The sequence below is a fragment of the Engystomops pustulosus genome, chromosome 7 (assembly GCF_040894005.1).
Source record: "Engystomops pustulosus chromosome 7, aEngPut4.maternal, whole genome shotgun sequence".
NCBI classification, from domain to species: Eukaryota; Metazoa; Chordata; class Amphibia; order Anura; family Leptodactylidae; genus Engystomops; species Engystomops pustulosus.
This window is the reverse complement of record NC_092417.1, coordinates 54,242,065-54,256,299: the sequence shown is the minus strand read 5'-3', so window position 1 is coordinate 54,256,299 and position 14,235 is coordinate 54,242,065. Positions and strand designations below refer to the sequence as shown.

At 40.9% G+C, this 14,235-nt stretch overlaps 1 protein-coding gene across 1 annotated transcript in view; it reads right to left on the bottom strand.

The window, feature by feature from the left end:
- The window catches only part of LOC140068777 (uncharacterized), a 34,010-nt gene that overhangs the window by 5,495 nt on the left and 14,280 nt on the right, over positions 1 to 14,235 (bottom strand). Inside the window, exons 5-8 of the mRNA XM_072114173.1 lie at positions 11,527 to 11,627; positions 6,552 to 6,647; positions 1,233 to 1,359; positions 677 to 778 (exon numbers count right to left, since the gene is read on the bottom strand). Coding sequence (XP_071970274.1) covers positions 677 to 778; positions 1,233 to 1,359; positions 6,552 to 6,647; positions 11,527 to 11,627 — 426 coding nt within the window. The remainder of the gene's footprint in view (positions 1 to 676; positions 779 to 1,232; positions 1,360 to 6,551; positions 6,648 to 11,526; positions 11,628 to 14,235) is intronic.

The following is a 14,235-nucleotide window of genomic DNA, read 5'->3' as shown; positions in this document are numbered from 1 at the left end:
ACATATTAAAATGTATTGTCTTAAAAACCCTTTGATATGCTATGTATACCGTGGCTACGGCAGGTTATACAACATACCCTACCCCCAACCCCCTCCATGCCCCTTTTCCAAAAAGTGGGCATTAAGTTTGGAAAACCCTCAAGAAGTTGCAATTCTTGGCTGTGCTCCAGGAGTTGGAACTTTTCCATGCCTGTACACCAGAAAACTGGCATATATTGCATGATAAATATGTGATGGGTACTTAGCAGGGGGTAACTACAATGGAAGCAGCTGCTATGGGGCCCGCAGTGTCAAGGGGCCCAAGCATCTGACCTGCTACTAAAGAATGGAGGATGTGCACCACTATAAACATTGTAAAGCATAATATTTATTTTAACAGTGCATATCTTCCACAGTACACAGCATGAACCAGCAGCTCAGGTAAGAATTGTCAGGGGCGAGGGAGGAGACAGCAGATTTATATAATGTATACAAATATTTTTTGAGGGTGTAGGGGGCCCCATTCAGAAGTCTGCTTTGGGGCCCTGTCTCTCCTAGTTACGTCCCTGGAACTCAGAGTGGTAGATGCTCTACGTTACAGCTCTCCACTCTGACGTACACCGCACTACAAATGTGTTTTCTAAAAAAGACAGCCCTAGACAATTATATTAAAAAAGGTTAGGAGTAATTTTTTTACCGGCTCATTTTGTATATCCACGTTGATTAAAGCACATTTCAAGTTTCTGAGGACATTTTCATATTGATTGCAGTTCTTTTTAAAGTAATTTTTGAAAGCTTCCTGAGGGGAGAAAATATGGATAAAACTTTTACTTTTCTGTTTGTGCTACTAATGTGTATCTTAAGTTTTCCCCCTTTGTGATAAATGTGATGAGTTGCCTGTTTAGTCTCCCTTTGGCAACATTTTGTGGTTTGTGACTTTTTAGTCCCAAATAGTAGCGGCAAAAGTAATTCTTGGTCTAGCATGCTCAGTTTTGGGTAGCAATTTCAGAGCCCAAAAGTCTCACAGGTTGAACAAACATCTGGGCTACAAAGATAAATACGGCTACTGCATTAAATCTTAGAAGCAGATAACTTTGCGACGTTTTAGGTGCAGAATCAAGCAGCGTACTAAACTGCGAAAAGTCTAAAAAAGAAAAAGAACGCAATAGGAGTGATACATGTCCCCCATAGATTCATAAATGCAGAATGCGCTTTATTAATACAAAGTCCACAAAATATAATAAAAGTATTACCTTCAAAGACGGTTTCATGCTGCTCAGTACAAGGTCAATCCCTTTGTTTTCGCACTGCCAGAGAATGCTCTGAATTTCCTGTATTTGTAGATCCTTTAGCGCTCCATGAAAATCATTTATTGTATGTCTAAATGTAAAAAAAAAATAATATGTGGAACATATTTAAGATCTAAACCTGTCTTGGACAATTAAAAGGGTCCCCACAACAACTTCCGACAACAATATTTTACGGGAACCTGTCATCTGGAGCCTTTTTCCAGGCTCCCCCATTTTTCCGTAGAGAATAGTGTAAAAAGATAGGTTAGGTGAAAGGTTACCTTTCTCTATGCAGAGCTGTGTCCCTTGTCCCCTGGGAGTGGCCAGTAAGGAGTGGTTTCCCACCCACCCTTGGGGGACCACTAGGTCATGCGTTGATTTAAAAAAAAAAAATCTCCTGCTCTGTCGCTTCCTCCCTCAGGACTTGGTCTGTCTTCTCGCTGGCCGTGTCAGGCAATTTTTCTGCCTGCGCAGTCAGCATCTGCGGGCGGACATGCGCAGATGAAATGGAGCTGGCTGCCCGGTCTCCGCATCCATCTACGCTTGGTTTTGTTAGGCAGTGAGGCACAAAGAGGACACAAAGTTGGGCATTACTTCTATGTTGTAAACACAGATGGGACAATTTAACTGCATGGACCACTCTGAGGGGCACAATTACTATATGGGTCAGTTTTGGGTGCCCTGACAGGGCATGTTTTATATCTGAGGTACTTTTGATGGAGAGTTTGTGTAGTGACTAGGGATCTGTGTGAATAGTTAAAGTTTGTATGAAATTCTACATGTTTAGAAGAAGTTGTGACAACAAAAAGTGAATAACTCCATTAATAGATGATTTCACTGGGTGTAACTGTTCTGCATTCTGAGGCATGACCAAAAAAACTTTTAGAGTTTACTATATGACATTATATAGACATGCCATGATATGGTAGTAATGTGGTCATAGTATAGTGATTTTGTTTAGTAATAATATGGTATTATTTGGTCAGTAGGTGTAACTTTTTGGTACTTTTAATATGTAATCATGGTCTAGTGGTATACAAAGTCACAGGGATGGATTAATGTCGGTGGACGCTACTGAGCGCAAAATATGGTGGGGGCCCACACTGAATATAGCCCAGACAGTGATATACATTACTATTCTGAATTATCAATAATATTCTAAACCTTCTCCTACTTACATGTTAGCCTCACTGCTGGCCTGGCTGGCACAGTGGTAGTAGTGCTGACTACTGGTCCTGTTCGCCACGTGAAACCTACCTGCCACTGTTTCTATAAGGATTCTCTCTCCTCCTCTCACAGATCACTTGGCAGGAAGGAGGAAAGAAGGCCTTTGTGATGTCATAATGGGCCATTGCGAAAATGGGTCATCTTGAGGTCACAATAGGCCTTTGTAAAAAAAAATGGGCCATTGTTATGTCATAATGGGCCATTGTAATACATGGTCATTGTGATATCATAATGGGCCATGCAACAATGGGTCATTGTGATGTCAAAGTGTGCCATTATTCCCAGGCGTCATTGTGATGTCATAGTGGGCCAGTGTCTCAAGGGGTCATTGTGATGTCATAGTGGGCCTCTATCTCAAGGGGTCATTGTGTTGTCATAGTGGGCCAGTATCTCAAGGGGTCATTGTGATGTCATAGTGGGCCAGTATCTCAAGGGATCATTGTGATGTCATAGTGGGCCAGTATCTCAAGGGATCATTGTGATGTCATAGTGGGCCAGTATCTCAAGCGGTCATTGGGATGTCATAGTGGGCCAGTATCTCTAGGGGTCATTGGGATGTCATAGTGGGCCAGTATCTCAGGGGGTCATTGGGATGTCATAGTGGGCCATTGTGACAAAGGGTCATTGAGTTTCCGATATTGCTAGGGGCCCCTTATGAGTAAAGTGGTGGGGGTCCAGGCCCTGCATAGTGGGATTATTGGCCTTAACACCCTGGACTTTGTTCAGTATTAGTATTTTGAATGTTTTTATTTCTTGCATTTATGTTAATATACATAAAATATAATAACCTATATATAAATTTTATTTTAAACAACAAAATATATAGAATAATACATAATATACCTCTGTCTATGTGACTGTGGCCTGCAAATTGAGTAGCATGCTGGTTTGGCAAAAAAGGAGTTAGGGGAGCCCAGGTCCAATATTTGCCCGGGTGCCCATAGAATTTTAGTTACGCCTCTGATGATTGGCTTACCCATATTAATGCTATCTTGTTTCATGGTCAAATTTTAAGTAGACCTTAGATAAAATAAATGGCCAAGGGTTTTGGAATAAGGTGTTCAACATTTTCTCTTCATTTAACTCCCACACAATAGATTTTACAGCTAAACATACTCTCACACAGCCAAAATAGATTTAAGTATCACATGAACTCCCACACATTTTCGTTTTTTGCCATTTTCCATATTACGCTGGGTAACATGTGATATCATATACTGTATGTCTTCTGGTAATATTTACTTGGGGACAGCATTCTTGTAATCTTTGGGCCTAGCCCCCACACCTCAGGCACATTATATATGGTAAAACTTCAATAATTACTTATTTCAGTGAGAATGTATTATTCATGTGTTTGGTGTAATAGTATTATTTATCCTCTACATATACATATTTATATATACTGTAATAGTATAGTGTAGCAGTAGTCCTGCCTTTCCGCCACTTGTTGGGAAAGGAGGTACAATTAATCTTTGCCCCAAATATAAATTAAGTCCAGGTGTACTTTTGCTGCTGCCCTACAACACAGAGCTTTGGGGGAAGAGACACATTTGGTTTAATTCTTCCTTAATTCTTACTCGATTCAGAGATTGTGTCGCACATTCTTCATGAATCTGGGGCCCCCTGCACACCTCTTGGTGCACCTTTAACATAGAGTGTGCAACACATTTCTGTTGGACACTGCATGATAAATGCGGAGCACAGTCTGACTATGCACTGGGACGCCGCCTGTGACGCCACAGGAATTTGTGTGGCGTCAGGTATAGTGCAGCCGCCACACAAATGTGTTGTGGACACTTTATAAATACATGTGCAAGCAGTTTGCACTAAAAATAATGTGCAAAGTCAGACAAAAAAAACTGGAGCAGGGGCTCTAATAAATGTGTGCTATGTCTGGTATGCATAATGAACAAAAGAATTTAAAATGCTGTCTTAGTTACAAGATTTTGACTGCCTGTTGTCACCACTAGAGAGAGCTCACAAATACAATAAATGGCAACCAATACAGTTTTTGCAGTAATAGGATATATATCCTAGAGCCAAATTATTATTTTGTTACTAGAGCTTTAAAAGTAGACAGGGGATTCAGAGATCTGTAGGTAATATGTGGTCCATAACACTTTTTGCCTGGGGAGCACAAAATAACCACTTCCGGTGGTATTAAACAGAAGCCTTTATTTGTGCATATAATGGTAAGTAAATCACTGTGAGTTATATAGATTTATGCCCCATTCACATGGCCGTGATCTGGCCACACGAATTGCGACCAGCCTCAATAGAAGTCTACGGCTTCCGTCACGGTGTCTTTCAATAAAGAGGATAGGGGTGAAGAGCACTCCTGTCTCCACTTGGCCATGTGCTAAGCCCGCGATACGGCTCTGTGATTGAGGCCTTAAGGATTAAAAAGGAGGTATTTGAGTTTAATGTATTTCATAAATATTGTTATGTGGCCAGTCCAGGCATCTTTTTATATAAATACTTCAGTCTATATAAGGAACCAAATTTGATCAGAAAGTTCATGCTAAAACAATAATTTGATGTGATTACTGTTTATATGAGATGGGAACAATAATTCCACATGACTCTACACTATTACTCTATTTATAATTCTGTAGTTTATACAAAACGGGACTATTACTGTTCTATTAATTCCATTAAATTATCTATCATCTATCTATCATCTATCTATCTATCTATCTATCTATCTATCTATCATTATCTCATAAATACTTCAGCTGCAATAGTCAAAAAATGGGTGCACAGCCCAGGATTGATCAGTCCTTTCAGCAATATAAACGGCGGCACTTCATTTCAGCTCCTGTTCAGGAGGAGCCTCTATCTATCTAGCGAGTTGTCCTATATTTTTCCGTGCTTGGTCACGGTGAGTTGAGCAGCATGTGCTCACCGCATTGTGACTGGATGCCATAGACGTCTATGGGGACTGTGATCGTTCATGTACATGAGGCCGAAGAAAAAGAATGTCTAGGGTGGCACAGTATGCGCCTTACAAGGTTTGTTACAAGCAACATGTGTCAATGCAACATTTCAGTACAAGACTTGAGAAAGGTCTTGTGCCGTACGTTCGGCACATGGAATAAGCTTCACCACCTTTTATCTTGGATTTTTTGTAGTGCTGTCGTTTCCTTTTTTTATCTATTGCAGCTGATAAATATATGTGGAATACAGTCTACTCCAGGTCTTTTCCACGGTGTCCAGGTCTTTCCCACAAGTTGCTAGAAAACCCGCTACCTGAAGATAATGCTACAGCCTTAACCTATTTGGATGTGGTCCAGGTACTGCCTGCAGATAGGTAGATGGTGTAGTAGTTAGGTAGTATGCTGTCTGAAACGTCATTACTTTTTACTTGTTGTGTTTGACGTCAATCATTGCTGATCATTTTGGTGGCCTGCAATGTTAAAAATTAACACAACCCAACCTTTTTCCATGTATTCTGGAGTGCTGCTTGTTATTTTTATTCTTTTATCATTTAGAGGGACTTTTTGCCCAGATCCATATCAGCGTGCACCTAGACATATTTGTCATCCTTGTTTTACTGCTTAATATTTTTCTATCTATTTAAATATTGGGGCTTATTTACTAAGGGTCCCGCAGCCGTATTTCTGTCGGGTCTTCTGACGTTTTTGGGGATTCCGCAGCTGGGACAGGTATTTAGTAGGCGATTGTGTTGCACGCGATCGGATTTAGTCGCAAACACGCCGACTTACATACGACACAAATCAGGGGGCGGGCCGTTGGGCGATCCGATGGATTCCGACAAACCGCGGGATTTAACTTAAAAATTGTGTTGCAAGCCAAGCACATACATGCATCGGGAGAAAGATGATGAATTCCGGCAGACCGGAGCGGGGAAGCGACAAATGCAGGATATCGGGCATACGATCTTCTTAAATCGCGGCACAGTGCATTGTCGTCGGACAATGCACTTTCGACATCTCCTCTGGACCGGGTAAGTAAATGTGACCCATTATCTTCCTATCCTTCTAAATAATGTGTGTTTAACAGAGATAATTACGCTTAAACATAGATGGTAATTACCGTAAAATGCTGCAGTTTTTAAGAATTCTTATTCCAACACAAATCCCATTCCCAGAAATCACTCCGCCTAGTTTCTCCGTAAGAAACACTTTATACCTAAATAAAAGAGAACACATATATGAAATCTCAATGTTTAGACATATTTTATGTAGACAATATCGCAATTTTTAACAGCCTTATTTTTCTGACTTTTGAAAAAGACAGTGTAAAAAGTCCATAACTTTTTTCGAACACAGAAGTTGGATATCCTCAAGGAGGTACAATACTTGACCCATTACACACGGAAAAGGGCACATGACTGCAAGGTAGATCCTTGGGTCACATAGGGCTGGGAATTAAAACAAAATATATTACTGGACGTTTATGTGTATATGATAATGCTGGTATCCTTTTAGAGGCAAAGGCCCCCTGGAATCCCACTTCTGGCATTGCATAGCTTTGCTATAAAATAAATCCCATAACTCTAGTATTGACCTACCCACAGTAATTTTTGTTCAAAAACAATTTGGGAGAAAAACCACAAATGTTGGTGTAATTAATAAGTTAGGTGGTGGTTGCTTGTGATTGCATTGGGGATATACACTCACCGGCCACTTTATTAGGTACACCTGTCCAACTGCTCATTAACACTTAGTTTCTAATCAGCCAATCACATGGCGGCAACTCAGTGCATTTAGGCATGTAGACATGGTCAAGACAATCTCCTGCAGTTCAAACCGAGCATCAGTATGGGGAAGAAAGGTGATTTGAGTGCCTTTGAACGTGGCATGGATGTTGGTGCCAGAAGGGCTGGTCTGAGTATTTCAGAAACTGCTGATCTACTGGGATTTTCACGCACAACCATCTCTAGGGTTTACAGAGAATGGTCCGAAAAAGAAAAAACATCCAGTGAGTGGCAGTTCTGTGGGCGGAAATGCCTTGTTGATGCCAGAGGTCAAAGGAGAATGGGCAGACTGGTTCAAGCTGATAGAAAAGCAACAATGACTCAAATCGCCACCCGTTACAACCAAGGTAGGCAGAAGAGCATCTCTGAACACACAGTACGTCGAACTTTGAGGCAGATGGGCTACAGCAGCAGAAGACCACACCAGGTGCCACTCCTTTCAGCTAAGAACAGGAAACTGAGGCTACAATTTGCACAAGCTCATCGAAATTGGACAGTAGAAGATTGGAAAAACGTTGCCTGGTCTGATGAGTTTCGATTTCTGCTGCAACATTCGGATGGTAGGGTCAGAATTTGGCGTCAACAACATGAAAGCATGGATCCATCCTGCCTTGTATCAACGGTTCAGGCTAGTGGTGGTGGTGTCATGGTGTATTTTCTTGGCACTCTTTGGGCCCCTTGGTACCAATTGAGCATCGTTGCAATGCCACAGCCTACCTGAGTATTGTTGCTGACCATGTCCATCCCTTTATGACCACAATGTACCCAACATCTGATGGCTACTTTCAGCAGGATAATGCACCATGTAATAAAGCTGGAATCATCTCAGACTGGTTTCTTCAACATGACAATGAGTTCACTGTACTCAAATGGCCTCCACAGTCACCAGATCTCAATCCAATAGAGCATCTTTGGGATGTGGTGGAACGGGAGATTCGCATCATGGATGTGCAGCCGACAAATCTGCGGCAACTGTGTGATGCCATCATGTCAATATGGACCAAAATCTCTGAGGAATGCTTCCAGCACCTTGTTGTATCTATGCCACGAAGAATTGAGGCAGTTCTGAAGGCAAAAGGGGGTCCAACCCTTTACTAGCATGGTGTACCTAATAAAGTGGCCGGTGAGTGTATGTTGGTGACAGGTTTCGTGACAAGTAAGACATAAAGATACAGAATGTTATAGAGTACATTGCACAAGGTGCGTGGAAAAATAGGCTTGTATTTATTTAAAGAGCGAAAAAGGGGATGTGTGATGAAACAGTCCTACTCAGTATCTGCGCCTATATAACTACTAACCGTTTAAATGTGCAAAGATGGGACTTTCAGTTCATGCTTTTAGTCTGTCATAAAACACTTGAAAACAAACCACAATCTGTTTGCTATATATAACTTCCTCATAAATTAAGAATATAACATAGTTCCATTTACAGGACTCCTGATTGATGGGGAAGCAATACCTGGACCCGGCATCGATCAGCTGCTTTGGGTCTGCAGTATTAGAAAATCATAAAACTTTTAATTGTAGGGATATCTCTGTTTCAGCAAATATGTATTATTCCTTGTACAGTACAATGAAAGGCTAGGCGTTTTTCTAATATGTCTTGTCAGTTCTTCATATTCCAAGATCTCTGCTTGCTGTAATTCGGTGGTAAACTTTTATTGTTAATCCGGATAACCAAAAGAAATAAAATTGTACTTATCCTGTCTTACGTTATTCCATAACTTCAGTGGAGCTAGAAATACAGGAGGTGACATGACCAGGTTTAGTACATCAGTAGCGTCACTGACCCCTGGAATGTCACTTGTAAGGGGGGGGGACTTTTGGTCTTGCAATGGTGTGGAAAATCCAGATGACCACCAGGAGCAAGACCACATTAAACACACTTCTTTTTTCAGGTCACACAGCATATGCCCCTGGGGGTTTTTGTAGGACACCTGGAAAACCCCTTTGACTTAGAGTGATGTGTTATGTAATATGTAGTGTATTGTTGTTTTGTTGCTTTCTTAAAAATATCTGGAAATTAAATAATAGTAGTAATAATTTATCATTTACTGACTACAAGTCAGTAATGGTCACAGAGATGTTCTGAAGCCTTGTTATTTTAGGTGTGTGCTTAGGGTCATTGTCTTGTTGGAAGGTGAACCTTCAGCCCAGTCTGAGGTCCAGAGCACTCTGGAGGAAGTTTTCATCCAGGATTTCTCTTTACATGGCCACATTCACATTCATCTTTCCTTCAATTTTAACCAGCACCCCTGTCCTGCCCACATAGTATGATGCTGCCACCACCATGTGTCACTGTTAAGGGTGTATTTGGCAGGTGAGCATACATGGGTCCCAGTAATGTCTTTCTCCACACATACTTAGAATTAGCATCAAAAAGTTCAATCTTCGTCTCATCAGACCAGAGAATCTTATTTCTCATAGTCTGGGAGTCCTTCGTGTGTTTTGCACACTGTATGCGGCTTTCATATGTCTTTGCAGAGGAGAGGCTTCTGTCATCACACTCTGCCATAAAGCCCCGATTGGTGGAGGGCTGCAGTGATAGCTGACTTTTTTGAACCTTCTCCCATCTCCCTACTGCAGCTATGGAGCTCAGCCACAGTGATCTTGGGGTTCTTGTCTCTCTCACCAAGGCTCTTATTCCATAATTGCTAAGTTTGGCTGGACGCTTGACGAGTTGAAGAGTGGTGGTCATCCCAAACTTCTTCCAGGATTATAGAGGTCACTGTGCTCTTAGGTAATACAGGAGTGCAAAAAAGAGGGAGAGCCAAGTGGGTGCGCTTGTAACCAAAATGAAATGAGATCTCCAGATATGACGGAATTCACACTATTTATTGATTAAACATAAAAATCCAGTGGTTACGCGTTTCGGGGAAACCCCTTGAGTTCTGCAGGAATTATTTTGTAACCTTGGCCAGATCTGTGCCTTGCCACAATTCTGTTCTGAGCTCCTTGAACTCTTGACTCACATGCTCTGACATATATTGGGAGCTGTGAGGTCATATATAGACATTTTTATTAAACACAGCTGGTCTCCAATGAAGGAGTAGAACCATCTCAAGGAGGATCAGGAGGAAATGGACAGCATGTTAAATATGACACAGCAACAGGCATGAATACTTATCAACAAGTGATTTTCTTGTTTAATACATTACCCAAAATATCTACATTTCTGTTTTTTAGCTGTCAAGATGTGGTGCAGAGTGTACATTGATGAGCAAAAAAAACTTTTTTGAACCTACAAATTGGCTGCAATGAAACAAAGATTGAAATATTTAAAGGGTTCTGGATACTTCCCTCTCTCTCTCTCTTATATATATATATCTGTATAAAAGAGTGGTACAGGCTACAGCACAGATAGTCCTGTCCTCCAGCCTTCATCTTGTTCTGCCCCTGTATCCACCCATGTTCACACTACCGTCAATCTGGTCCTGTATAAAGGCTACATCTCTTGGCAGGGTAACTTGAGGTCATTATAAGCAGCTTTGCTGTGTAAACTGTACTATGTGCAGTTTGCCCGTGTAGTGTGCAGAGTGCACTAGATTCAGGAATTGTGGCGCCGTTCTTTATGAATCTGGTGCCCCCTGCACTGCTTCGACAGAGTGAACCAATTTTATTTTGGTGCACCTTTAAAATAGGGCGTGCAACACATTTCTGTCAGACTCTGCATGATAAGTGTGTTGCATGGGCTGACTGGCACTGGAACTGCTCTACAGTTCAGAATTTTGTATCTTGTCGGGTATAGAGCAGCTGCCACACAAATGAGTCACACGCGACACATATGTGTCAAGCACACTTCATAAAATACATGTGCAAGCAGTTAGCACTAGAAAGAACATGCAACGTTGGACAGAAAACTGGTGCAGGGGCTTTAATAAACGTCGGCCACTGTCTTTTTATTATCACTTAGAGCAGGGGTGTCAAACTCAATTTCCCGCAGCTGTCACAGTGCCCTTGCAGCTGTTACTGTGCCCCCAAAGTAGCCAGCAGCCTCCAACATTCCCCCGATGCATGTCCCTCTGTGTAAAAAATAAAATTATACTCACCTTTACCGTCCCTCCGATGCATCTGCCGTCATTGGCTTCAGAGATGGCGCTTACAGCCATCATTCAGAGAAATAAAAAAGATAGCGGCCTCTGCATCGGAGGGCGAGGGAAGGTGAGTATAGTAGTTACCTTGCCCCCTATGCTGCGCTCCTGACTAGCGCAGCCTACGGACAGGGAGCTGAACCAGATAACACAAGGCCGTGGGCAGATAGAAGATATGAGATTGCTTTATTGCTCAGCTTTATATATAACATATTCTTACCTGGTAAGAAAATGCAAGAACTCCTCCAAAAATAAGGACTGCAGCCTAGACACTAAGGTGAACCCAAGGTCTTCAACTGTCTTACAGAACTTAGTTCCTTCCTAAAATTGAAGAAAACACATGGTTAAATGGCTCTCATTTTACATGTTATTCTACTGAGGAAGTTGCTAAATCATTATTTATTTCCACATTTAAAAATTTTTTTCATTTGTGGAGTTGTGCTGTATGAGAAAAAAGGTCTAGTTCTCAAGTAGATTTTTAATCCATCTACAATAAAATCATGGATTTCTATGTAGCTGAATATAAAAGTTTTGTGGCTTCTCTGATAAGTGCAAAAAACTCCAATTGGCGAAAGTAGCACCAAAGTGAAAAGGAAGGACCCTTCATGTCATGACCAGGTCAGGTAATAGCACTACTTTTGCCCATTGGCGTTTATTGTCTTATCACTGGGGTCTGTACTTTTCTTGAGCCATTCACACTGTTTACATTATTGCCACTTCGGCATTTATGTGTGTATGGTAGCTTAATCTACTATCCCAGTGTATCATTTGGCTACATCATATTTGCTGAAAATGGTACTTCCTTATTATGATGGTTCACGCAGCCAAATCTCCAATACCAAGGGTTGAAGAGCTATCATGGAAAAGTGGAAAAGGCTTGTTATGAGCAACACCATTGTTTTCCAACATCTCAAAAATTTTGGTTTGCTCCTTATAACGGACTTAAATTATTTCTCCATGGAGCCAGGTAATGTGAATTAAACGTACATATAATCTACTGAAATGATTCAGAATACTGACAAAAGCATTTTTTAACCCCTTAACGCTCTGCGCCGTAGCTCTATGGCGCAGAGGTATAAAGGATGTATGAAGAGGGCTCACGGGCTGAGTCCTCTTCATACAGAGGTGGGGGTTGTTGCATATTGCAGCAAACCCCCACCGCTAATAACCGCGGTCGGTGGCTATTAATCCTTTCAACGATCGCCGCGCCCCCGAACGTCATCGGGGGCGGCGATTGGTTGCCATGGTAGACTATGGTAGACTATCTGGCATCTGCTGATTCGTTACAATGAGCCAGTGGCTCATTGTAATGAATGTGCTGCAAAAATGCCATATATTGCAATACAGAAGTATTGCAGTATATGGTAGGAGCGATCTGACTATCTAGGGTTAATGTACCCTAGATGGTCTAAAAAATAGTGAAAAAAAAAAAAAAAAAGTTTAAAAAATAAAAAAAATTAATAAAATATTAAAAGTTCAAATCACCCTTTCCCTAGAACGGATATAAAACATAATAAACAGTAATAATCACAAACATATTAGGTATCGCCGCGTCCCAAAATGCCCAATCTATCAAAATATAAAAACGGTTACGTGCGGCAGTGACCTTCGAGGCGGGAAATGGCGCCCAAATGTCCGAAATGCGACTTTTACACCTTTTTACATAACATAAAAAATGAAATAAAAAATTATCAAAATGTTGCACAGACCTCAAAATGGTAGCAATGAAAACGTCGCCTCATTTCGCAAAAAATTACCCCTCACACATCTCCGTGCGCCAAAGTATGAAAAAGTTATTAGCGTCAGAAGATGGCAAAAATGTTTTTTCTTTTTTGTACACATTCGTTTAATTTTTGAAAATGTATTAAAACACGATAAAACCTATATAAATTTGGTATCACCGTGATCGCACCGAACCAAAGAATAAAGTAGGCGTGTTTTTTGGAGCGAAGAGTGAAAGTCGTAAAAACTGAGCCCACAAGAACGTGACGTGTTTTTTTTTTTTCAATTTTTCCACATTTGGAATTTTTTTTCAGCTTCGCAGTACACGGCATGTTAAAATAAATAACATTACAGGAAAGTAAAATTTGTTACGCACAAAATAAGCCTTCACACAGGTCTGTACACATAAAAATGAAAAAGTTATGGATTTTTGAAGTTGGAGAGCGAGAAATGAGCCGAAAAACCCTGCGTCCTTAAGGGGTTAAAATCAGAATACCAGAGGCTATTAGAACCTGTCACCAGCTAAAAATCATATTCCTGGTGACAGGTTCGCTTTAAGCACATTCATTCTAGATGAATGTACATGTTTTTCAGTAAAACAGGGGGCATACATGGGTCCCAGGAATGTATTTCTCCACTTATCTTATAATTGATCTCTATTTTCTGTACAGAAAGCCTTATAGATAGCAGATCAACAGGGTTTTTGCATCTCTGATCACAGGTGTAATTTTGTTGGGGCAATAGATATAATTTCTGTTTATGAATGTTAATATGGAATGCCAAATAAAGAGAACCTCACCAGATGTTTCACAAATACAGCCAGTGACAGCTTCTCAGAAAACTCTATTAACTAAATGCCACCCTGATTTTAGCTAAAAATAGTTTCTCTCTCATCCCGACAATTAAATCAAAAGGGGACGAGTCCTGCTCTGATGGCCCTCCCATCTATTCCTTTCCATGGCTTATACCTTCTTACTAATCAGTACTTCATGTTATGCGACCCAGGTGATGACATCTAAGGTCCTTTACCCAGTAACATTAACACACTTTTGTGTGTGTGTTAAAGCTGAGTTAGCAGAGTGTCATTGTGTGTTGTATCCATATCATGGATCTCATCATCTCTCCTCTCTGATGTGTCTCATGTCTCTTTTTCAGATACTAGTGAATCTTCAGAAGCTAAATAAAAGTGTAGCCAAAGCCAGAACCA